The sequence below is a fragment of the Mirounga leonina genome, unplaced genomic scaffold, assembly GCF_011800145.1.
Source record: "Mirounga leonina isolate KUSES-001 unplaced genomic scaffold, KU_Mleo_1.0 Mir_168, whole genome shotgun sequence".
Lineage (NCBI taxonomy): Eukaryota > Metazoa > Chordata > Mammalia > Carnivora > Phocidae > Mirounga > Mirounga leonina.
The window spans coordinates 66714010-66741282 of NW_023270426.1; the positions used below are offsets into that span (position 1 = coordinate 66714010).

Consider the following 27273-nt stretch of genomic DNA (forward strand, 5'->3'; position numbering starts at 1 on the left):
GCTCAGTGGGTTAAGCATCTGCCTTCGGCTTGGGTCATGATCTCAGGGTCCTGGGATCCAGCACTGCATAGGGCTCCCTGCTCAGCAGGGAGTCTGCTTCTCCCTCTCCCTCTGCCCCTGCCTATTCTCTCTCTCGCTCTCTCTCTCTCCAATAAATAAATAAAATCTTTAAAAATAAATGCAAGGATGAGGCCAGGCAGGGCAGGAGTAGAGGAGTACCACCCATAGAAAGCACAAGTTGTTGGCCCCTCCCTCCTTTGCTCCCCACCATCTAACTTTTAAATGGATGGTGATGGGGGTGCCTGGGTGGCTCAGTCATTAAACGTCTGCCTCCGTCTCAGGTCATGATCCCGGGGCCCTGGGATAGAGTCCCACATTGGGCTCTCTGCTCAGCGGGAAGACTGCTTCTCTCTCTCCCACTCCCCTTCCTTGTTTTCCCTCTCTTGCTGTGTGTCTCTCTGTTAAATAAATAAAATCTTTTAAAAAAATAAAATAAAATAAATGGATGGTGATGGCTAGCAAATTGTCATGTGGTTATCTTTCTTTGGCTATATGGAAAAAGTGATATACCTTTTATTTTAAAATGTCAGTATTTAAAATACACTGGAAATGATCTTTTGTTACATAAAAATTATGCCCTTGAAAATTTTTAGATACCAACTTAAATATATTTTAAATATCTTAAATTTAGTTATCAATTATCTGAGGGGAGTCTGAGAGCATACATTTCGCAGAACACCTGCCAAGTTTAATGGGTGGATTCACACCGCCCTCTTGTGGTTATGATGATGGAACACACCATTGGGACGGGGTGTATTGGCAACAGGAATTGCATTTCCTTCTTGTTGCACTGGATAAATAGCAACTTGTAGAGATGACTACATCTCACATATTCTCCCTAGTTTTATGAAATGTGGTTATAGTAAAAGGATTGTGAAAGTTAGGATATGACAACCCAATGGATCAAAAAAAAAAAAAATCAGCTTACTTGCCTTCAATAATTGTGATTTGGTATTGACCAAATAACAAGATTTCTGATTTCCACAGACATCCAGACCACACATTAGAGTCCAGAGACAAACACAGACACTCCATCAGCTGAATGTAACATCAGCCTATAGTTTCAGGTTGCTCTCAGGGCAAATGTGGAGATTTACCTTCATTCAAACCTCCACACAGCTTCCTCCCTCCTTGCCCCCTTCCTCCTACCTCTGCCCCAAGGAACCCCATACCCTGGTGCTGTCAGCAACTAGGATATTCATTATGGAGAAAGTGTGGCATGGTAGACAGAGCAGGGGATAATGAAATTTCCAACAACAATATCTGAATTTTTACCCCACCCATCACTAGTTGTGATCTTGGTAGAATTAATAGAATTCTCCTGGTTAATTTCTACAACAGTAAAATATCAGCCTCACGAATGACATGTACAACTGTAAAAACACATAGGTAAGGCGCTCAACAATAGCAACCAACTATAATTACTGCCCTTTTACACATGAGAAAGATTAGCAGGTCTGCCCATATGGAGGATATAGATTATAGCCCCAGGGGGTCACTTACATTATCTTAGTCATTTTTATTTACTCAGTCACAGCAATGCTATCACATATATCTTCCCTCCTAATTTTCTTTCCTAATCTCGGAGAGAAATATTTCACCCTTTTTTAATCTTTATTAAACTTGCTTGCTCTTCTCCCTTCCTCAGGGGATGGAACTTGGTTTATGAGGAGTCTACAGATGCAGCCTCTACAAATACCAGCCTTTCAGCAATCACAGCCTGAAAGCACTGCCACGCTCACTTCTTTCGCGATGGAGAGGACCAGCTTCTCCCCATATGCTCTCAAACTCTAGCACTCTCACCTTCATGGAGGCTTGATCAGTGCAATTAGCCCCTCTCCTCAGCATCATGTTGCTTCCCTTTCTAATGAGAAATATCCTCAGGTATTTGCTTCTCTTTCAATCAAACAACCTCTATCCCCTAAATAAAAATTGTCTTTGTATTCCACATAACCCTGTAGATAAGGATTTATTTCTCTGTTCCCCTTCATCATTAAACATCTTAAAAGAGTTGTTCATAGTCACAGTTTCTATTTCCTCACCTCGCATGCTTTCTTCAATCTACACCATGTGGAATAAAGTCCTTCCCCTTGACTGAAACTTGCCAAAGTCAGAAATTTGATTCTGATACCAATTCCAATGCAACTTTCTCTGTTCTTAACAGATTCCTTAGCAGCTTCTGATGGTTCACCACTTAAATGAGAAAAAAAAAAAAATTGGTATGTGTAATGGTATCTTAGGGATGACTTGGTAGTAAAGAATATGAACTCTCTCAAAGTAACTTAAATAGAAAAAGATTCATTTAAAAAAAAATCTCTATTATCTCACAAAATCTCAGGGCAGGAAATACAGCCAAACCCTATAAGATAATTCACTAGGCCACTCTGGGGATGCATGGTCTCTTGTTCCTCCTGCTCTCCCCAGGTCTGCTTCATTCTTATGTTCCTTTGAAGATTTCCGATATATAACTTTCTAGGTCAAGGGATCAATGAAGACCCTTAAGAGTCCCTAAGTCTCTCACAGTAAATTTCCATGAGAGAAACCTGATTAGTCCAAGTTTGAAGTGCACATCTTTTCTCAATTAGCTATGGCCAAGGAGTGGCAGGGTCACTGTGATGGTTAATTTTTACATCAACTTGCCAAGGCTACATTCGGTGCCCAGTTGTTTCATCAAACACTAGTATAGATGTTGCTGTGAAGATGTTTTTAGATGTGATTAATATTTAAATGAGACTTTGAGTAATGCAGATTAACTCCCTCCCCCCCAAATTTGAGAGAGCCTTATTCAATCAGTTATAAGCCTTGAGAGCAAAGATGGGTTTCTCAAAGAAGAAATTTTGCCTCAAGTTTGCAACATAGAAACCCTAACTTTCCAGCCTTCTGACTTGTCATAAGGATTTTGGACTCGCCAGCCCCCACAATCATGTGACCCACGGCCTTAAAATTCAGCTCTTCCTCTCTCCCCTCCCCTTCTGTATCCCACCCTTCTCTCTGTATAAATACAGATAAGCTGATAGGTAGGAAAGTAGGTAGGTATGGATAGAGATATAGATATTGATTCTCCGGAAAACCCTAATACAGTCACAAAGAGCAAGCTTGACCATAGCAGTCTGTTATTGGAGACGAGCAGAGTGGCCCCAGATGTATGATGCATATAATTACCAGAGAATCTCAAACTTATTTATATTTATACCTCAATGTGCATGCTCAAGTAAAAATTTGCCAATGTATTAACATCTGTTCATTACTATTTAATATATCAATTCAAATATTATTAGTTACCTAATTAAAATTTCAATCTCTTAAAGAACTGCCTATTAATGTTTACATTTTATAGCTTCAAAGGCTAGGATTAAAACACAGAAGATTCTTCAGAACCCTCTGCATTCTTGGAGGGAGAGAGGTGATAGTTTAAAAAAAATATCCTATATATAAGAAAAGTTCATTTTAAGGGAGAAAGAGGTGGGAAGCCCAAGGACAAGAGTGGGAAGGAATCCAACCCCCTTTATGACAGCAGTTAGTCACCACTAAACCTTTACTCTTGCCCACTTCTTTCTAGAATAGCAAAAGACGATCTTGAATTCCATCCTAAGTATTCATCTAAATGCTAAAATTACTGAAGAAATATAGATGAGGTGTTTTGTTTTTGCTTGTCTTTTTTTTCAAATCATTTATAATTAGAGTAAAACCATAATTAACTTGAACTCTACTGAGCAGAAAATAAGCAATGCAGAATCTGAGGTGAGGAGAGATGGTTTGAGGAAGGAAAACGGTTGATAAAAATAAGCAGAGTTCAAGGTGCTAGCAGACAACCAGACTCTAAAAACAACACTTGTGAGTTGGGGAGAGGTCACCGTTATTGGACAAGGAGGTGGAAACCATCCACCGAAACAATATACTTAAAGGGGCAAAGGTCCGTGGGATTGCTAAGGGCAAACAGGTCAAGAGAACAAGTAGAGTTGGTCCATTTTTAAGGATTTCAAACAGAGAAAAGAGGTCTGACACGAGGGAGATAGAACATCTGCTATGCAGCAGGCACTATGTTTGCTTGTCGGGGACATTTTTCCTCTTTCACTCTTGCCGTCCAAGTCTTAGCGGATTCCACTGGGGAGCGGAGGAGTTACTGCTGGCTCCAGCGTAAATCCTGATTGAGCTAACCCATCACTTGTCCTCCTTTTCTTGTGCTGCACGCAGACTGGGTTAGGCATGTGCACATACACATACATGTATACAGTGCTGGCTGATGGATTATGAGGGGAAACCCAGTGTGGAGACTTCTGAGAAAAGTACCTTTGGTGTTAATAAAAAACCCGGGAAGAGAAGCCCCCTTCTGCTACATGATGTTTCTCTTAGAACAGCAGAAGCAACAATGCAGTGATGAAGGGCACTATCTCAAGGAAGGCAGAGTAAAAGAGGAAGTAATCTGGGCTCTTGATTACATCACTCAATTTTGATAATTAGCCTGGAGACAAAGTACTTCGGGACTATCGGAGGTAAATTCCCCTCATTGTTCAAAACAGTTGAATAAGATTTTCTATTACTTGCTGCCCAAAGTGCAAATTAATACCTAAAATACAGCTGGAGTCTTAAAATCAAGGCAAGTGAGAATCAACAGTGTCAAAAGCTCTCAATAATTCAAGAAGAAAAGTCATTGGTCTAGATGCAAACTGAAAGGAAAAAAACAAACAAACAAAATCTTTAATTTTAAGGTACATGTGCTAATTTAATGCATGCAGGTGAGGACATTTTAAGCATATTTGTATCAGGGTTTAATCAGAGAAGGAGGAGGACAGATGGGGATTTGGTACAAGGATTTGAACTTATTGATTGTGGGAGATGCTTAAGGAGTCTCTGAAAGGCAGCTGACCTTGCATGTGATGCTGGAGTTTGATGTGCACATGTCAGACAGAATGGGAAGGGAAGACAGATATAAAGTGAGGAAGAGAACAATCCCAAACTCACAAGCAAGAGCTGGAGCCCACAAAATAGACTGAAAAATATGTGTCCATTTTTATTGCCTCTCACATTAATTGAGTATCCTGCAGAAAATAGGGCCTTTGATCAAGCCAAGGGGTCAGAGACAGGTGCAGTCCTGGCCACTGCCCATGCTAGGAGGTAAGCCACAGGTAAGTGACAATATATGTAATGCACAAATGGTGCCTCTTCATTCTACTCTTCAAATCCCCTCAGAAATCTCCCTTGTGGTCCAGCCTTACCAGCAACATACAGGAAAGGGAATTCTCGGGAATGTAATGTAGACAAACAAGTTGACACACAACAGAGTTACCCACATTTGCCAGTCTCATGAAAGAAATAGAGTCTATATTATCATGGTGTTACTTTTTCCCAATCTCATAGAATGGCCTTTGGAAAGGACATTTGATATTTACATATCAGTATCAGACTACTAGAGTCTTTTAATAGCACCTGTTTTGCAAAATACTTGCACCTGCTCAGGCATCCTCCTATTTCAGTAAGAAGTTACAAATAAGGGACCATTTATCAGCACTGGACTATACCCTGAACTTGGTGAGTACGCAGATAGTGAGAAGGTAAATTCTGAAAAGAGTTGCTTTTAAAGACATATATCTCTTGCTATGATGTCAAGAGACTTCTACCAAACGGCCATCCTCTGCTCTCAGTTTTACTCAAATTTATCAAAAGTTCTGTTGTCTCAAACCAGAAAATTTAACCCCATAATGAGGGTCATCTAGAAACAAAATAATGTGAAAAAAAAAATGCTTAACACCTGAAAAATTTATTTTGCCAAACATGTTTTCCTATGTTATAACTGAATGAAAGACTAAGCAGCAAATGAACCATAGATATGTTCAGAACTATATAATAAAGGCCAAGTTAAAAAATATGTACTTACTCGGGGCGCCTGGGTGGCTCAGCCGGTTGGGTGGCTGCCTTCGGCTCAGGTCATGATCCCAGGGTCCTGGGATCGAGTCCCGCATCGGGCTCCCTGCTCAGTAGGGATCCTGCTTCTCCCTCTACCTCTGCCTGCCTCTCTGCCTACTTGTACTCTCTCTCTCTAATAAACAAAAAAAAATCTTTAAAAAAAAAAAAAAAAAAAAAAATATGTACTTACTATTGACTTCACCAGTAATTAACCTGTAACACTTGGGCAGGTCAGTGTACCTCTTTCTGCTTCTATTTTCTTATTATACTAAGTGAAATAAATGAAATAAATTTTAATTTCTGACTCTTATTCCATACAGATCAAAACCTCTAAATGCATCCATATATTTAAGTCCAAAATATTTAAGAAGTATAGAATAGAACAATTTAAAATATAAAGATATTTCCACTAATCTGACACTGGCATAAATATACTGTGAACATATTATAATGAAGTCTTTAACTATTTTATAATGATTTGCAGAGACCAAAAAACAAATCCAAGCAGAGAAATTTTGCATTAAATGTGTCATACATTTTTCCTTATACATTAATTTGCATGAATTAATTACAAACCTTAAGGCCCATATAAATAATGTACAAAGAAAGAAATACATTTGCCTAAAGACACATAATTTTGAGAACAGCAAAGAGGGTAGCTTTGCCCTACCATGTAGTAACACTTTGGTAATGCAGTAATGATGCGGTCAGACAACTGGAGGACTGAAACAAAATAGCACAAAATTTCACTTATGTATACATAATAACTTGATATAGGTCAAAAGTTACACCATGAATCAATGGGAATAGGAAGGACTATTATCATATAGTGTTACAGAAACTAGTTCACAATACAGAGAAAAATAAAACTATATCCTTACCTAAAACCTTGAACAAAGTAGTTTCCAAATTAATTAAAAACTTAAAAGTAAAATCTAAAACCATTAAAAGTGAAAAGAAGATAATGTAGAAGAGTGTTTTGTGACTAATGTACAGATAAAGGACATAGTCAAGTTCAAAAGTACAAACCATAAGGTAGGGAAAAGACAATGGATTTGATTATTGTTAAGAATTTTTGTTCAGGAGCATCTGGGTGGCTCAGTAGGTTAAGCATCTTCCTTCAGCTCAGATCATGATCCTGGAGTCCCAGGATGGAGCCCCATGTCGGCTCCCTGCTCAGCAGGGAGTCTACTTCTCCCTCTCCCTCTGCCCCCCTCCCCTCCCCCGCTCAGATTTTCTTTTTCTCTCTCTCTTTTCCAGTCTCTCAAAATCTTTAAAAAAGAAAAGTATTTTTGTTCAATTCAAGATACCATGTAAAAGTTAATGATAGATAATAAATTGGGAGGAGATATTTACAATAGTTTAAACCAATGAGGGACTAATTTTCCAGCATCCCAAAGGAATGAGAATAATCAATAAATCAAAATAAAATAAGAAAAGCAATAGGAAAATGGGCAAACTATATGAACAGGCAATTCACAGAAGAAACTCAAAGGAATATGAACTATAGGAAAAGATGCTCAAACTCATTGTTAATCCAGATGTGCAAATAAAAAATTTAAAAATAACACATGAAAAGATGCTCAACATCCTACATTATTAGGGATATAGTTGCTAATTAAAGTAACAATGAGATACCCCTACACACCTATCAGGATGGCCAAAATCCAAAACACCGACAGTACCAAATGCGGGAGAGGATGTAGAACAATAGGAACTCTCATACACTGCTGGTGAGAATGCACAACTGTAGACTCTCTTTGAAAGACAATTTGACAGTTTCTTACAAAACTAAACATACTCTTACCATATGATCTCTTTGATATTTACCCAAATGAGTTGAAAACTTAGGTCCATACAAAACTTGCACATAAACCTGCACATGAATGTTTATATGAAAGCTTCATTCATACTTGCCCAAACTTTGAAGCAGCCAAGACGTCCTTCAGTACGTGAAGGGATAAGTGAATTGTTACATCTAGACAGTGGATCATTCTTCAGCACTAAAAAGAAATTAGCTATCAAGCCACGAAAAGATAGGAAAAAACTAAGTTGCACATTACAAAATGAAAGAAGCCAATCAGAACATGCTACATATTGTATGATTCCAGCTCTATCACACCCTAGAAACAACAAAACTATGGAGACAGTAAAAGGATCAATGTTGCCAGGAGTTGGAGGAAAGGAGGGATGAAAAGACAGAGCATAGAGACTTTTTAGGTCAGTGAAACTATTGTGTCTGACATTATAATGGTGGATACATGTCATGCATCTGTCACAACCCACAGAATGTATACCTCTAAGATCAAGAACAAGACAAGGATGTCCACTCTCACCATTTTTATTCACCACAGTACTGAATGCCCTAGCAGCAATTAGACAAGAAATAAAAGGCATCCAAATCAGTAGATAAGAAGTAAAACTGTCACTGTTTGCAGATGACATGACAACTACATATAGAAAATGCTAAGTACTCCATCCCAAAACTATCAGGACTGATAAATGAATTCAGTAAATTTGTAGGATACAAAACTAATACACAGTAATTACTTGCTTTTCTGTACAGTAATAATGAGCTATCAGAAAGAGAAATTAAGAAACCACAGTCAATTGCAAAGAGAATAAATACCTAGGAATAAATTTAATCCAGGAAATGAAAGACCTGTACTCTGAAAACTGTAAGACAGTGATGAAAGAAATTGATGAAGATACCAATAAATGTAAAGATAGATCATGTCCATGCATTAGGAGAATATTGTTAAAATGTCCACACTGCCCAAGGCAATCAACAGATCTAACGCAATCCCTATCAAAATAATAATAGTATCTTCCACAGAACTAAAATAATCCTAAAACTTGTATGAATTACAAAAGACCATGTATAGCAAACAATATTGACAAAGATAAAAAAGCTGGAAGTATCACATTCCCAGATTTCAAATTATACTGTGAAACTATAGTAATCAGAAGAGTCTGGTACTGACACAAAAATAGACACACAGATCAATGAAATAGAACAGACTGCCCAGAAAGAAATCCACACTTATATGGTCAATTATTCTATGACAAAGGAGGCAAGAATATACAGTGGGGAAAGACAGTTTCTTCAATAAATAGTGTTGGGAAAACTGTACAGCTACATACAAAGGAATTTAACTGGATCACTTTCTTGTACCATACACAAATATAAACTCAAAATATATTAAAAACCTAAATGTAAGACCTTAAAACATAGGCAGTAAACTCTTAGACATTGGCCTTAGCAATATTTTTCTGAATCCGTCTCCCCAGGCAAAGGAAACAAAAGAAAAAAAAAAAAAAGGAATTGGGTCTATGTCAAACTAAAAAGATTTTTAACAGTGAGGAAACCATCCACAAAACCAAATGGCAACCTACTGAATGGGAGAAGGTATTTGCAAGTGATATATCTGATAAGGGATTAATATCCAAAACATATGATGAATTCATACAACTCAACACCAAAACAACAAATAAACAAATGAAAAAATGGGCAGAGGACCTTAATAGACACTAGTCATAATGGCTAGTATCAAAAAAGACAATCCTCTTGCAGTGTTGGTGGGAATGTAAACTGGTGCAACCACTATGGAAAAGAGTACAAAGTTCCTCAAAAATTAAAAATAGAAATATTATATGACCTAGTAATTCCACTACTGGATATTTACCCAAAGAAAATGAAAACACTATTTTGAAAAGGTGCACTCCTATGTTAATTGTAGCATCATTTATGATAGCCAAGATATGGAAGCAGTTGAAGTGCCCATCAAGGGATGAATGGATAAAGAAGATGTGGTGTGTGTATATATATATATATACACACACACACACAATGGAATATTTCTCAGCCACAAAAAATGAAATTTTTTTTTTTGTGACAACATGGATGGACTTAGAGGTTATTATGCTAAGTCAGAGAAAGACCAATACCATATGATTTCACTCATATCTGGAATCTAAAAAATGACACAAATGAATGAACAAAAAGTAACAGACTCATAAATACAGAGAAAAAACTGCTGGTTCCCAGAGGGGAAGGTGGTGGGGAAATGGGCAAAATAGGTGAAGGGGATTAAGAGGTACAAACTTCCAGTTATAAAATAAATAAGTCAAAAAAATGAAATAAGTCATGGGGATGAAAACTACAGTACAGAGAATATAGTCAACAAAATTATAACAACATTGTATGGTGACAGATGGTAACCACACTTAGGGTGGTGAGCAATGAGTAATGTATATAATTGTCAAATCAATATATTGTATTCTTGAAGGGAATATAATTGTATGTCAACTATACTTCAATTAAAACAAAACAACAATAAAAAAATAGTGACAAAAGAAGAGGAAAGAAGGGAAGTGAGCGAAGGAAGGAAAGAAAGAAGGAATGACCCAGGCAAATAAACTACTGAAAAAAGATAAAAAGCCATCGGAGGCCTCTTCATCTCTTCCACCCCCACACTATTGCTCTTCTACTCTGCGCACCTCCCTGGTACCCTTCACTTCTTCATTCCAGCTCTCTTGCTGAACTTCTCTTTTTCTCAGAATCCCTCCCTATCCCCCTCCTTAGCACCCAATTGAACCTGCCCCTTTAAAATTAGACCCTATGAAGATCCTAATGTTAAATCCTTAATTTCGCATATGCCCTGGACTAAAGCTTTTCCCAAAGTAAGCGAGGTTTCCCACAGATTTGCTGAGGAGGGGTGACTGGGTGGCTCAGTTAAGCGTCCACCTTCAGCTCAGGTCATGATCTCAGGGTCTTGGGATGGAGCCCCACGTCGGGCTCCCTGCTCAGCAGAAAGTCTGCTTCTCCCTCTCCCTCTGCCGCTCTGCCTGCTTGTGCTGTCTCTCTCTCTCTGTCAAATAAATACTTTTTTTTTTTTTTTTTAAATTGCCAAGGACTTTAACATAGTTGTTTGAACTTACCAACCTGGTTTCTCAGACTTCAGCTAGTTCACGTGCTCTTTGGCAAAGGCCAAGCCCAACACTGGAGGCAAACAGCTAAGCAGGACGATTCTGAAAAATCTCTAGGACTGCAAGTGTGAGACCAACTCCCGGCCTTGTATACTGTCAGGGTTGCAATCACTAAGCGACTTCACCTGGCAATGCCTAGGGCTTTCTCGAAACCTATTGACTGGAGTAAGGTTCAGACTTGCATTCAGAAACCCGATGAGCCTGTGCACAACTATTGCAGTTGACTCCAAATTGTTTCCAAGGAAAATTCTGGCCTTCTACCGATGTTGAATCCACTTGGGTAGTCTTCCACTCTGTGTTTATGAACAGGCTGAACTGTGATCTTTTCTTTCTAGTTAAAAGGACCAGGATGGAATAGGAAACCACATCCACTCTAGCTTTGGTTAAGTTAGAACATCGGCTCGTGCTCACCGTAGGTGTTTCAACTAAAAGGAAATCCACTGAAATCCTTAATTTTCAACTCCAACAAATGGAGGCCCCTAAACGAAGCCAAACTTTGTCTGGTCTTTGTCATTACTGCAAAAGCTAGGACACTGGAAGAAAGATTGTTACCAATTTAAGCTCTCCAGGAGCCTTCAGCCCTCCAACCAACCTTTTCCTAATTACAAGCCTCTGAGGAACTACAGGAGCATTTCTCCATCTTTCTCCAGGTTGGAAATGAATCTCTCTCTGTGTTTAATGACACCTGAGCTGCACTGTTGGAGCTCAGCCCCACTGTTATTTAACAGTCCCTGCCTCGACAGATTCAAATGATTCAACTAGCAGGAGTTTCTAATAAACCTCAATGCATTCCTGTCTCTAAACTTATTCCCTTTATTTACGCCCTCTATGATGAGATACTCACCCTTTTCTCCTGACTTCTTTCAGCCCTATCCTTTTATTGGGCTAAGATTTCTTAGAGAAATAACACACTAAAATTTCTTTCTCCCGAAACGGGGAGATAATTCTAGAATTTGATAGCAGTAACCAAAATAGGCGACCAGATGAATCAAATAACCCTTCAATATCTTTATTTGTTCCATCTCTGGCAACACGAGACCTAATAGTAAGGATACTAACTATGGGTCCCTATTGGATAAGCTGTAGGGTATCAAGCCCATAATAAAAAATTATTAGGAGTATTCAGGGGTTTACGGCCTCCTTACTTCTGCCCTGGGGATAGGATGTGCCAATATCTCCTTACCTTTATTTAGGAACGAAAACATTACAACTAGACTCTAATGCGCCAAGGATTTACCAAAAGTCCTTCCTACTTCTTCCAAAATTTAAAAGCAGTTTTAGACGATACAGAGTTACCTGGAGGCTCTGCTTTATGACAATATGCAGAGCACTTGCTTTCTCTGCTCCCCTTCTCAGGCCTCTTCGCATGGAAGACAGCATCCACCTGTTAAACTTTTAGCCTTAAAGGGACACAAATCTTCAAGGAGAAATTGCAGTTTGCTCAAACTAAACTTTGCTATATGGGGCACCTAATTTCAGAACAAGGGCTACATTTAGATTCAAATGGGCATCTTGAACTTGCTCAAACCCCAAACCAAGTGCCATTTACAAGGTTTTCTTGGCTAGCAGGCTACTGTATTAAAAAACAACATGGGGCACCTGGGTGGCTCAGCCAGTTGAGCGTCTGCCTTCGGCTCAGGTCATGGTCCCAGTATCCTGGGATTGAGCCCCACATCGGGGTCCCTGCTCAGTGGGGAGCACGCTTATCCCTTCCCCTCTTCCCCCTGCCAGCTCGTGGTCTCTCTCTCCCTTTCTCTGCACTCTCTTTCTCAAATAAATAAATTAAAAAATTAAAATAAAAAAAAACTTTAAAAAATAACAAACCTGACCCTATTATTTGGGAAGATCAGGATGATTTAGCCTTTAAAACCCTCAAGGAGGGACATCTAGGTGGCTCAGTTAAGCATTTGCGTTCAGCTCAGGTCATGATCCCAGAGTCCTGGGATCGCGTCCCAGATCAGGCTCCCTGCTCAGCGGGAAGCCTGCTTCTCCCACTGCCTCCTGCCTCTGCTCATGCTCTGTCTCTCTCAAATAAATAATTAAAATCTTTAAAAACAAAATAAAACCCTAAATGAAAGCTTAAAAAAATCCCCTGCCCTTGGACATCCTAATGACCAATTTCCTATTTCCCTCTCCCTCCTGAATTCTCATTGCACATACCCACTCCTCACATAACTAATCTTAACCCTGCCACCCTCCTTCCCTCTTCTGTGGATGGTACTCCTCAGGAGTTTTTGTCTCCGACAGGTCACCTCCTGCCCCTGCCTGATGACTTACAGGGAACTCCTTTGATTAACACCAACTTTTTTGTACTGACAGTTCTTATTTAAAAGGATCAAAATGGTAAATATTATGCTGGGCATGCTCTTCCAACTCCTTTGGAAGTCATCAAGGTACCTTGGTTACCTCGCCCCAACAGTCCAAACTGTCTTACTTGAGCTTGCATTTTAGCCGACAGCAAAGCCACATATACATATATGACAAGAGTGATGTCTTTGCAGTAGCTCATGACTTTGGAATGCCACAAAGTACACTGCTCTCAAAGAAACCAACAACCAAACTTCTGTCATGGTCCACGGAGATGTTCCTTCAAAGAGATAATCTAGAAAAGTTGACTAGAGATGCCCAGCAGTTGGCCCTAGAAAAGGAAAAACAATATTGGAATTCTAGTAATTGTTAATTTGGTTAAAAAAAGAAAACTCTAGCTTACGCCAAAAATAATCCAGTCCTGCCAGAGACTCCAAATTTCCCATTACTGATTATTATCCATGCATTGAATCACCGGTATACTGAAAAAAATGATAATCTTTGTGAATCAGCAGTGGGATATATTAATAAGGCTGCAAAGAGTGCCTGCTTTGCTTGCCTACCCCTCCGGCTGAAATATGATTCAAGAACACCTGTTCACACTGCTCCCAAGCACTTTAAATTCCCGAATGGAGGTTTGATATTTGGGGCACCTCATTTCAGAATAAGAAAAGATCTTGATCTACTAGAAAAGATCATCCCAACCTGAAGAAGCCCCTGGAACTTCAGAGTGATGGGGGAAGTCCCTTCACTGGACAAGTGTTTTGACAGATCTGTGCTGTTTGGGCAGTTTTACAGCACTTTCACTGTGCTTACAACCCTCAATCCTCAAACATGAGAACAGTGTAATTAAGACCCAATTAGCAAAATTTGCAGATACCCTTCAAATACCCTGACCAAAGGCACTGCCATTAATCCTTCTAAATCTCTGGTCTACTCCTTTTGATGATATTGCGAACACCTAATTGTTAAACCATGCTTTAGTAAAACAATCTTTACACAGCTTGCCCGAGGGGATGAAGACCTTAAACATCTCCCCATGCAGCCCAGAGATTTTGTCTACTGGAAACGTTATCTTCAGAAAGATTTCATAATGCAACTCTGTTGGAAAGGCCCCTCTCAGGTACTGTTAACCAACCCTTATGCAGCCAAACTCCAAGGAATCGATTCTTGGATCCATGTGTTGCATCTAAAGAAAGCACCAAACCCTGACTGGACCTGCACACCAACTGGTGGCCTGAAAAATAGATTTCCAGGAATCAAAACAGCTGAAGGAGAGAGCTTTCCCCAAAATGACAGAACCAGGCTTGTTTACCTTCTCCTTGCTGTTGGCTTCTTACCTTATTTCCTTCCTTACTTTCTTGACCCAATCTGTTGCAAAAAAGGAAACCTCTCTGACTGTTGATCAGAGTTACCAGAAACTCTGATCTATTTCATGACATCAGGGATCCCTTGGTTTTATCTGTACGCAATTTTTGTTTGATTCCAAGACCTATCCGTTTAGGCTGTTAGAGCCAGATGCTCTCATACCTGTTTCAACCTTTCTCTAACCATAACCATACCTCTTTAGCTGGTTGTCTTCAAGTTTGGCTCCTGGTTTAGAACTATTATACACATACAAACTGGGGTCATTATTCTGCTATGTAATCATTTTTAAATTTTGCACCTGTTGCCTGTCAAATCTCTACAGAAGTGATGCATCCAGGAGGGTGGTGTTAGCTCAGCACTTACAGATGGTCTCCAATGCTTCCAACCTTGTAAGATCTAGACCTCAGATGGGAAATGCCTGAGAGTTATCCCTCATTCCCTTCCTCATTACTTAAATGAGGCCTCAAGAGTTTGCAATCTGTGTATTTTCCCTCTGATGTGGAACAGGACAACCAGTAAATGTCCTTCCTGGCACCAAGGGACAAAACCACTAAGTATCAAAAATCTAATCTTGAGCAGCAACGTTTTGAGGAAAGATCTTAATCAAAAGGGGGAAATGTGAAAATAAATAAAAGAAACCTCATTTAAAATTGAATAGGGAAGCCCTGAAGCATGAGCTTTCATGTACTACTAGTCACCGAAAGAAGCAAACCTCACATTTCCCAACAGGAAACTTATTTTACGTACCCCAGCAGTGCGAAGGAAGAATTTCTCCTTATCTAGCAACAGCCCAGCCAATGAGAACTCGGTGAAACAGCCCTCTCAGCTTCCTCCTTTCTTCTGTAAAAGCAAGCCCCTCTCCTCTGTCCTCCAGACTTGCCTCTGGTTCACCATAATTTGCTTGTCCTGAGATGCAATTCCTCTGCTATTCCCCAATAAACTCATTTTGCTGGTAAAATAGGGGCTCTTTTGTTTAAGGTCAACAAATATGAAGGACTTAGAGTAGCCACAATAATTTGGAAAATGTACAAAGTTGAAGCATTCTTACTACCTGACTTCAAGAGGTTTAATATAAAGATATAGTAATCAAGACTATTTTATTTTAGCATAGGGATAGTCAGTAGAATATTCAGAAATAGACGCACACATGTGGTCAACCGATTTTTTTTTAATATATATGAAGAAGTCAAATAACTCAGTGAGGAAAATTACTCTTTTCTGGAAATGATGGTGGAAAAGCTGGATATCCACATGGAGGAAAAAATGAGCCCCAACTCTTAGCTCTCATCATATAGAAAATTAACTTGAAATGGAACAATGACCTAAATAACTCTTCTCGGGGAAAAAAAAAAAAACACAAGAAAATCTTTTTGACTCTAAGGTAGACAAAAGCTTGTTATATGGATGGATACAAAATGTATGAAATATTAAGGGAAAAAATTAGACAATGGACTTCATTAAAATTTAAAGCTTTTGCTCTTTGAAAATTACTATTAAGAAAAAAAAGGCAAGTCATAGATTTACAATACATATATCTAGTAAAAGACTGTTATTTAAAATATATTTATTACAGAGATGTTGATAATGTGAGAGGCTATGCATATGTTGAGGGCAGGGGACATATGCAAAATCTCTAGTTTCTGCTCCATTTTGTTGTGAACATAAAACTGCTTTAAAAAATATAATCTATCAAAAAATATAATCTATTAAAAATACAGGACAGAAAAAAATGCTTACAGCTCAATAACAAGAAAGCAAATAATCCAACTACAAAATGGGCAAAAGATTCGATAGGTATTTCACATAAGACCTATAAATAGCCAACGGCACATGAAGAGATCAGTATCATTAGTCATCAAAAACATGCAAATTAAAACCATGCAACTGCATTACATAACTATTATAATAACTTTTTTAAAAAACACCATAGCTAGTGCTGGCAAGGATGCAAAACAAGTGCAACTTTCATGTATTGTAAAATGGTACAGCTACGTTGTACAAGTTTGACAGCTTCTTTAAAAGTTCAGTGTTTATCATATGATTTAGCAATTCTTTTCCAAGGTATATATCCAAGAAATGAAAACATATGCACAAAACTTGTAAAGGAATGGTCATAGAAGTTTTATTCATATTAGCTAGAAGCTGGAAACCCATTAAGTGAGCAGTGGATCCATGCAATGGAGTATTATACAGCAATATAAAGCAATGAACTACAGATACATGCAACATGAACTAATCTTAAAAACACTATATTGAGCAAAAGAAGTCAAAAAAGAGTGTGTGATTTCACTACTTATTAAACTCTAGTTAGATAAATCTATCTGTAGTAATATAAAGTAATATAAAGCCAATCATTAAGTGGTTTCCTAGGCTACAGTTTAAGTATGGAGATTGACTGGAAAGAACACAATAAAATCTTCAGGGGTGATGAAAATATTCTGTATCATGATTAGGTTAATGTATACATTTCTCAAACCTCACCAAATTGCACATGTATGGTGCATGCAATTTACTGTGGGATATAGATTATGCCTCAATAAAATTGACTTAAAAACCCATTTTAGAGTGCCTCTTCTTAGGATACAGTTCTAAGAGAACATTCCTCCTATCCTAACATGAAAAAATAGTTAATCTAAAAAATCATAGTTTTACTTGAACCCATTAGAGTATAGAGGTCACCAGGCAACAAAGTGAACTAAATTCTAAAAAATGACAAGATTCTCCAAGGGGAACTGATATAAATGAACCGTATATTTGACAAGACAAGAAGAAAGAGTGCATAAAGCAATTAAGAATAAATCAGTTAGGGGCGCCTGGGTGGCTCAGATGGTTAAGTGTCTGCCTTTGGCTCAGGTCATGACCCCAGGGTCCTGGGATCGAGCCCCATGTCGGGCTCCTGGCTCAGCAGGGAGCCTGCTTCTTCCTCTCCCTCTGCCTCTCTCCCTGCTCTCTCTCTCTGTATCTCTGTGTCTCAAATGAATAAATAAAATCTTTAAAAAAAAAAAAAAGAATAAATCAGAGGCACCTGGTTGGCTCAGTCAGAACATGTGACTCGATCTTGAGGTCATGAGTTTGAATCCCATGTTGGGTGTAGAGATTACTTAAAAATAAACTTAAGCAAAAAAAGAAGAAATCAGTTAATGTTTAATGGATTTTTAAAGGATGACTGTGCTAGGCTAGTGCTATAGTTTGCAAAAACAGCAGAAACAGAGGTGCTACAGGAAATGTTAAATTTTTGAAAGAAACACATTCATAATGTCCATCTGTCCAAAATATTAACCAGCAGTTTAAGATAGTTCAACTTCATCATTAGATCCCACTACATTACAAAGTTGTTTTTTGATGGTTTCTTTGATAAAAAGTACTATGAGAAAATAAATGTAGAATAGGTATTGAGGGTGGCAGTCTCCAATATGATTCCGTGATTTAAGAAGTTGTACAACAGGTACACACATCCCAAGGATAAGTACTTGTGGTTACTATCATTTTTCTTTCAATACTCAGAAAGCTAAGATTAGAAGGGAACTTCCTTGACAAGATAAAGGTCATATACAAAAAGGCTATGGCTACTTCCATACGCAGTGGTGAAAGAATGAATTTATCCCAGATGGGAATAAGGCAATTCTTATAATAGGATGCCCATTCTTACCAACATTATAAAAGAGGTCCTAGGAAGTACATTAAAGCAAGAAAAAAAAAAAGGCATAAAAGTTTGCAAAGATACAAATAAAACTCTTTTTTCCAAGATATGATAATCTATGTAGAAAATCTCAAATCTGGAAGAAGCTGTTATAACTAATTATTGAGTATAGCAAGGCCACAGGAAAAAGGTTAAATCCAAAAATCAATAAATACTTAAAAATTGAAATTAAAGGGGTACCAGGGTGGTTCAGTTGACTGAGCATTAGACTCTTGGTTTCAGCTCAGGTCATGATCACAGGGTCGTGATATCAAGCCCCGCATCGGGCTCTGTGCTCAGCTAGGAGTCTGCTTGGGATTCCCTTCTTTTTCTCCCTCTCCCTCTGTCCCTCCCCATGTTCTCTCTCTTAAATAGAATCTTTTAAAAAATTGTAATTAAAAAAAGCATTTATAAGGGATGAATTTAACAATTTAGCAAGATTTGTATAGTGAAAAATCACAATGAGAGAAATTAAAGACATAAATAATGGAATATATACTGTATTAAGTCGGACATCTCAATCTTGTTAAACTATCAATATTCTCCAAATTGATTATATGCTCAATATAATCCCAATCAAAATCCTAGCAGGCTTTTGGTAGAAATTTACAATTTGATTCTAAAATGTATGTGGGAAAGCAAAGGAATTTAGAAGGCCCTAACAATTTTGAAGAACAAAATTTAGAACTACCACCTGATTTCATAATTTATTATTTATTTAAAGATTGTATTTACTACTGAGAGAGAGCATGAGCGCGCAAGTGGGGGGTGGAGGGGTAGGCAGAGGGAGAGGAAGAGAGATAATCTCAAGCAAACTCTGTGTGAGCAGAGAGGCCCACATGGGGCTTGCTCCCACGACCCTAAAATCATGACCTGAGCTGAAACCAAGAGTCGGTCGCTTAACCGACTGAGCTACCCGGGTGCTCCCATAATTTACTATTTAAACTGCAGTAACCAAAACAGTGTGTTGTTGGCATAGGCAGAAATATAAATTAATAGGACAAAATAGGAAGCCCAGAAACAGACCCACCTACATATGAACAACTGATTTTCAATAAGGTAAAAGAGAAATTCAGTGGAAAAAGTCTTTTCAACAAATGATGTTGGAAAAATGGATATGCATATCCAAAAAAAACAAAACGAAAACCTAAAAATATCCCCCCATAACTCCTTTCGTTCATACTGCACATTATATACAAAAAACTTGAGATGGATCACAGACTTAAATGTAATTCCTAAACGTATAACCATTTTAAAATATAAGAAAAATCTTTGTGATCTTGTGTTAGGCAAAGACTTCTACACACAAAGAAAGAACCATAGAAGAAAAAAAAGGGAGAAACTGGATTTTATCAAAAATTTTTAAATTCTACATTTCAAAAGACACTGTTAAAAAAATGAAGACAAGTCACAGACTAGGAGAAAATATTTGCAGTTTATCTGATATGTGAATTGCATCAATAATTCTATTTATAAAACTGGAAAAAAATTTGAAGACTAGAAAGAAGAATGACAAACACATTAAAAGATGTTGAATATCATTAGTCACTAGGGAAATGCAAATTACTTGTTACCACTAGACACCTACCAGAATGGCGACATGAAAAAAACAAACAAACAAGCAAACCCTACCATACAAAATGCTCACATGGTTAAAGAGCAACAAGAACTCTCATCTATAGCTGGTGGAAACATAAAATGGCATATCCACTTTGGAAAATAGTTTGGCAGTTTTTTGTTAAGTAAAACATATACTTTACCATACAACCTAGAAACCCCGAAGTATTTCCCAAGGTTAGAATATGCCTATCCAGAGACTGGTCCATGACGGTTTACTGCATCTTTATTCATAATGGCCTAATGACTGGAAACCCAGTTGGTGAATGGATAAACTGTAGAACATTCAGTATGAAGAACAGCACTTAATAATAAAAAGTAATGAGCTACTACTGTTAATGCAAAAACACATTAATCTCAAAAACATTATACTAGGTGAAAGGTCAGCTCAAAGCCTTTATTTTGTATATTCCTTTAAATAACATTATGGAAAAGGTAAAACTATGGGGACAAATCAGTGGTTGCCAGGGACTAGGTATGGGGAAATTAGTATAGGATAACTTTTTTGGGGTGCTGGAAAGGTTTTTGTATCTTAAATATGTTGGTGGTTAAATAACTGTATAATATGTCAAAGCTTATTACAATGTATACCTAAAAAGGATGAATTTACCTTATATAAACGTGATCTAAATTTTTAATGGGAAAAAATATCAAAAACCAGCCAGGGAGGGAATTTTTTTTTTTTTTTTGGCTATTTCACCTTAAAGACATTGGAAATGCAACATGTTTCTCTTGCATTATGGTGTCTTTACAAGTTGTGTTCTTCCCTTATGAGTAGAAAAAGTCTATCATGCCACCTAACAACATATTTCCTATCAAAAGATAAAGGAACAGACAAATCAAAATGTTTTATATTTTCCTATTATATATCACACCTCTGAATATCTCTTCACAAAGTATCATCTTTCCTAAGCAGCCGTAAGTTACAAATACCAGTTTTCATTTATATATAAGCATAGTGTTTTAAGAGGGGACCTAACCTCTGTATTATTCAAGTCAATAAAATAAATATTAAAATCCCCAAAATCATATTACTTAAGGCCTTTCTCTATTTTAATTTCTAGATGAGACTTAGGTATTTCTCTATGTTTCAGGTGATTCTTATTAGTTGAGTTAAAAAGCAAAAGATAGTAAAAAGACTCTAGTAATAGAGATACTGATAAGGCATATAAATGTTCCAAATATACTAACAGATCAGGTAATAATGGAAAGACAAAAGTTTAATAATGCTGGCCACTTACAGCACATAGCATTTCTGGGAAAGAACCAAAATAATGAAAAAAATGCAACTGATATGTGAGGCATTGGTTTAGCTCCTGGGGTTACAGCAGTGGTAAGATGAAGTCCTTCCCCTAATGGAACTTACATGTTCATGAGGAAGCAATGACAAATGAAAAAAACAAAGTCAAGTAATGGTAAGTGCTAGAAGGAAAAGAAAAGAGATTAAAAAATGATTGATAGGGGCAGGGTACCAGTTTAGAGACTTGATATGACATGTGAGCAGACTTGAATTATGTAAGCGAGGGAGTAAGCTTTGTACAAATTAGGGATAAAGGCATTCTTGACAGAGGGACCAGCAATGCAAAGTCCCAGAAGTATTCTTTGGGGTATTCTAAACAATGGAGTAGTGTGAGTGAGAGAGAAAGACTAGAAATAGCTAGGGGTAAAGTGCCACATATTATAAAGTTGTGAATCCCAAGTCCATTCATTTATCAAAAATTACGGAACATTGGCAGTTGTGTTTTTTCTTAATGTTATTGGTGGAGAAGGGCGGAGTCTGGTTTTCCGTATTTTAAGATTAGATGCCTATTAGATATCTAAGTGGAGATGAGTTCAGGGGAGTAGCTGAAGCTGAAGATACTCAGCGCAGAAACTGAAAGAAAAAGAAAAACAGTAAAGCTGGTGAGACAGGGGACAGAAATAAAAAATGTTATGAGAGTAATACCACAGGTTTCCAGAAAGTAGAAAGAACTGGTCGAGGCAAGACCTGATCTAAAAAATATAAACAGTGCTCCATGCAGTACGAGCCCTCCTTAATACCCATCACTGGGTTAACCCGGAGCACTGGGTGTTATACGAAAACAATGAATCGTGGATCACTACCTCAAAAACTAATGATGTATTTTATGGTGACTAACAAAATAAAATTTTAAAAAATTAAAATAAATAAACAAAACCACACCTAAACTCAGCATAGTGAAACTGAAGAACACCAGAGACAAAGCAAAGTTTTGAAAGGTAAAAAGGGGAAAAAACAATGAGTGCCAGGTCAATTCCACAGCTCATCGACAGATTGGAAACCTAACAGTAGTCTATAATAGTAAAACCACAACGCAATCCACATTTCTGCCAGATAATGTAGATCAGTGCAGTCAATATCTTAGCTCATTTAAGAGAAGCATGATGAGCTCAGGTTTTGTTTGGGGACTATTTATACCATTTCAATTTAATACTTAGGTCAAGACTCAAATGTAGACTGGGACATAGAATTAAAAGCATCTTATTCATTTGGGAGTTTGAACTACCAATCTTGTTTCAAATAAAGATTGGTTAAGTTTGTTTGTTTTAATTAAAGGACAAGGTGGCTAATGGCCTTTTAGGATAGAAAATATGGCACATGAAGCCCCACTGAAGAATTTGTATAGATAGTTGGAAAAAATCTGGAAAGTATTTTTTAATCCTACTTTACCAAATAACCTTATCTTTCATTCTTTAATGTAGTTAATATCTCTTACCCTTAGGTCTTTCTTTATAAAAGAATCCAAACATTTCCTGTAATAAAATCAATCTATTAAGTTAAAAAAAGAAGAAAAAAATTAGCATAAAGCATCTATAAAGTCAATTACTGCAGTCATTGTCAGGAGAAAATATAATATCAACTGTTTTGTTTTAAATGTCTAAATTTAGAAGACTTTGACATTATGTTGTCTCAGGATATTTTTGTTGTACTATTGCCTAGTTATCTGCCCTTAAACATGTTCATCACAAATCTTGCATGAAGTGCTACAATATGTGTAATCGATCTGTATTTTTAAATTGGGTCTTGAATTTAAGTAATGGGTTTGATAGTTGGTTTATATTAACATGCTTAAATATCAATTTAGAAACATTTAAAAGTATTTTTTGCATTATTTGCTAAGTAACAAACTACTTAAAATTTTAACAATGAAGCCACATTTGTGAGTTCACATTACAATTTCAAATGAAGCTGGGTTAAGTCCAAAAGAATCCCATATTTAAAAATTAGCTGTTTTTCCACCACCTAGGCCCACCCCAAATCAATATACTCCTTGCAAAAGAAAAAAAAACCACAACTATAAAACTCCATTATTATTTAGTCAGAAACAAAGTAACGAACGGAATTATGCCAATTACCCCAGTGGGTATTCTTTAAATCTCGTGGAAATGAAATCAGTGTCAATCAGTGTATCTATACAACCTTTTCATTATTTAACTACAAAAATGGATTATAGAAATTATCACATATGTAATCTACTATGTTTCATGCTATAAAGGTTTGTTTTATTAAGCCACTCACTCTGAAATTAATGAACAAATCATTCACACTCCAGTTTTCCACAGCTTTCCAGTCTAAAATTATTTTCTAACATATCCTGAACAAAGAATATTTTCTTTATAAGCAAACAGGCCATTGCTTTTAATAAGAATCATTTATTGTATATTATTAAAGTGGAGGGTTAACTGGTACAGTACTATGCATAATCTCTCACCCTTGAAAATTTAAACACAAATGGATAAAAATAGCAAAGCAGAATGAGCATGTAAAAGACAAAATTTAAGCATATTTTATAGAGAATGTTCCCTGTGATATTTATGCACTAATGTTCTTCTCCATTGTGTTTTAATAAATTTATGGCTTATTCCTCTTCTACAGGATTGTGGACTTCTTACAAATAATGAACATATTTTCCATCAATTAATGTTACATACAGTTTTAGATTTTTCATTCAACTCAACTAATTAGGTGACTAAAATATTCAACTAAATGTGGCATTGTTAAGAAATTAGAGCCCATTCCATTGCCTCAAAATATGTAATAATGTTCTTCTATGTAACCTGTACAATAGGATATAATGCAAATATCCCAGCTACAAATGTGAATTAAAAATGCCAACCCTGATCTGCTCACTGTGTTAATATTACAATTTCATTAAGTATTATATTTTTTTGTTAAATGCTATCTGTGGAATAATCATTTATACTAAACGTGGAAAAAAGTGGAAAAGCTTAAAAAATGTGTACCGGCACTAGACTGTTTAATCACTTTTATATTTAATTATAAATTAATGTTTAGAAAATGAGCTATTCTTCCTATGTTACCTGATATGCCAGGAAAAAATAGATTATTATTTTCCAGGGTAACTAAAAGAGGTATCACTACTCAAAAAAGGGGGGGGGGGGGGGGGAGGAAAGTTTGTTCTGTACACATAAAATTTTAGACCTAAATGGATAAAAGGAAAACGTTTAAAAAATACATCCATCTATGGACGAATTTCTGTAGATTGCTCCCACAGTTAATCAACAGGGACACATTTAAGAATATTATAGGCATATACCAATATACTTATATTTGTCAAAGTTAAGATTCAAATTTGCTACAGCACAGCACACATCCAAGAATGTATGCTACATGATTCAAAAAGTTCCACTGAATATAACAAAATAAAAATCTGTGAATAAATATAAGGCTTTCTAAAATAAAATCTGCAGGAAACCAACAAGAGTCCAACAAAGATTTCTACGATCTAAATTTTACTTCATAGATTCATATAGTCTTCAAAATAGATTTAGTTGTAGTGCCACACATTAACAATAGTTAACTGCTTACCAAAATACCTTTTTCCTGGTAGCTAAACGTTACTACTTAAAAAAAAAGAAAAAAAAAAGTTAAGTGCTTGGAGTAAGAATGCAGCAGAAAATTACAGGAGCCCACATATCCTTTTTCTTAAATTTAATTTGTCATATATAAGGTTTTTATATACAATCAGTGTGCATTGTAACAGTTTATATTAAAAGTCAATCAAGTTTATCTAAAATGTTACCTGGCTGCATAGCACATTTGACATTATTGCCCACATGAAAAGGGAAAACAAATGGATTTACAATAACTTTTGGCCATTTTGGATTCTGAAAAGTGTTCATACACCTACCCTTTTAAACCAAATGCATCTGAAAAAAATGTTTCCAGAGCATGCAGTTTAGATTTTACATATTATCTCACCATTTTGTTACTACAAACACAATATTTACTACAAAAGAAAAAAAAGAAATAACATGTATCTAATAAAATAGTCAATATAAAAAGAGGACTAATGGAATTAAGTGGCCCCTTTCCCCATTTTTACATTCTAAACAATGATTCCATCAAGACAAATCATTAAAAAGTGTTATTACACTGATATTTTTAAATGATAAGAAGGCCTGAGTTGGTAGGGAAAGGAACAGTCAAAAAAAGCCTGAGAAGGGAAAGGAAGTAAGGAAAGCTCATTTAATCCATTTACAATAATTTACAGCCATTTGTGTGTGTGTGTGTGTGTGTAAAAAGGCATAATAATAGATCACAAACAGGAAATTCCTGGCTATTTTACAAGATATAAGTACAGAATTTAAATATTCAAGCTTGTGATGAAAAGCGGCAAGGTGGTCGCAGTGTACAATGTAAACAAGTAGCTTTGGAAAGTGAACAAAGTCCTTGAGTGTTTTTTCTTTATTAAGAAAAGAACTCTCTTTCATTCCTTCCTGAAACATGATCACAGGTCAGAGTAAAGTTCATATACAAACATAATTTAAATGGAGGTCAGTCTAAAATCACTGACTTAAAAACAGTTTTATCCAGCCTATATGGAAGGGCAGTGTTGAGGTCCCTGTAATAGTAAACATTTTCCATTTCTTTAAAAAAGAAAAAAAAAAAAAAGTACTACAGTATTTGTAGTACAGTGCAGCATAATCCTTAAATATAAAAATATTTTCTCTTCTGTTGGGATAATAGACCTTGCATCCTGGAAAGAAGTAACAATACTGCTACTGATAGAAGATCTGTTTATATCTTTCAAGTCATGTAAGGCAATTACTGTGTTGGTTTATGATATATGGCTAAAAGAAAAGTCCAGAAAGACAAAATATCAGTTTTTGTTATGTTTTCCGACTACTCCAGGTATGCTCAGGTGTACTTTTGTGTTCAATTGAGTGTTCAAATGGAGATCTGGAGCCATAAGGAGACCTCTGATCTAGTGGTGATCTGGGGCCACTACTGGAAGCTCTGTGGTCCATTTGCCAATCTGAGTGATACCTATAATCCCTGGAAGATTTATGGTGTGTATATTCAGAACTTGCCCGATGGTCTGAATGTAACCGATGGTCTGAATGAGAACGATGATCAGAATGAGATCTATCCTTTAAACTTCCTTCCAAATTTGACCTGTGATCTCTACTCCTGTGATCATCCAGTTTTCTGTGTTTCTCTCTATCACTGTAATACCTAATAAAAGACAAATTAGGAATTAAATTAATAATGCAAATTAAATGTTTCCAAATAAAATAATTATTAAAAAATAAAACACAAAAATACTTTAAGGCATCCTTTTAATTGTATATAAGCTCTGTGTTTCACTACAAAAACTTCCTAAGTGAGCTTTAGTTATTGGACCTATCTCTGCATGCCTCTCTGGAAAAATCATTCAATTCACAAAACTAAAGTGAACCATACAGAACACCTCAGGCAGCATCTAATTTTACATGCCCATTTTATTTTTTAATTATTTTTTTAACTATTTAATACAATTTTATTTTTAGTTAAAGCATAACTGATGTACAATATCACATTAGTATCAGGTCTGCAACATAGAGATTTGAAATTAAACACATTATGAAAAGCCCATCATGGTTAAGTGTAGTTACCATCTGTCCAAAGTTATTACAATACTGACTATTCCTAAGCTGTACTTTATATCCTCACAAGTTATTTTATACCTGGAAGTCTGTACCTCTTAATCCCCTTTACCTATTTCACCTATCCCCCTATTTCACCTATCCCCCCCCATTCCCCTCCCTCCTGACAACCATCAGTTTGTTCTTTCTATGTCTGAGTCTTGATTGTTTTTTTTTTTTAAGATTCCAGACACAAGTGAAATCATATGGTATTTGTCTCTGAGTTATTTCCCTTAGCTCACATGCCCATTTTTCAATAAAGTTGCTACATTTTATTCTATGCAAAAACTGTACTAATCCATCTTAGTTATCTGGAAGTGAGGATTAAGATAATGATCTAGAATACCCTTGAAATCAGAGCCTTTTATAAACCTCTAAAGCAGAAAAAAAATAAAAACCTC

The 27273-nt window shown here is 36.6% G+C and overlaps 1 protein-coding gene across 4 annotated transcripts in view; it reads right to left on the reverse strand.

Annotated features, from left to right (window-relative positions):
* Window positions 1-24879: 24879 nt before the first annotated feature.
* Window positions 24880-27273, reverse strand: part of CHD1 (chromodomain helicase DNA binding protein 1) — a 72239-nt gene continuing 69845 nt past the window's right edge. For 3 of the 4 annotated variants that reach the window (XM_035014952.1, XM_035014953.1, XM_035014951.1), the window contains one exon: window positions 24880-26423. In XM_035014952.1, the coding sequence (XP_034870843.1) occupies window positions 26078-26423 (346 nt within the window). In that variant the 3' untranslated portion in view covers window positions 24880-26077. The remainder of the gene's footprint in view (window positions 26424-27273) is intronic. The other variant, XM_035014950.1, reaches the window with a different exon arrangement.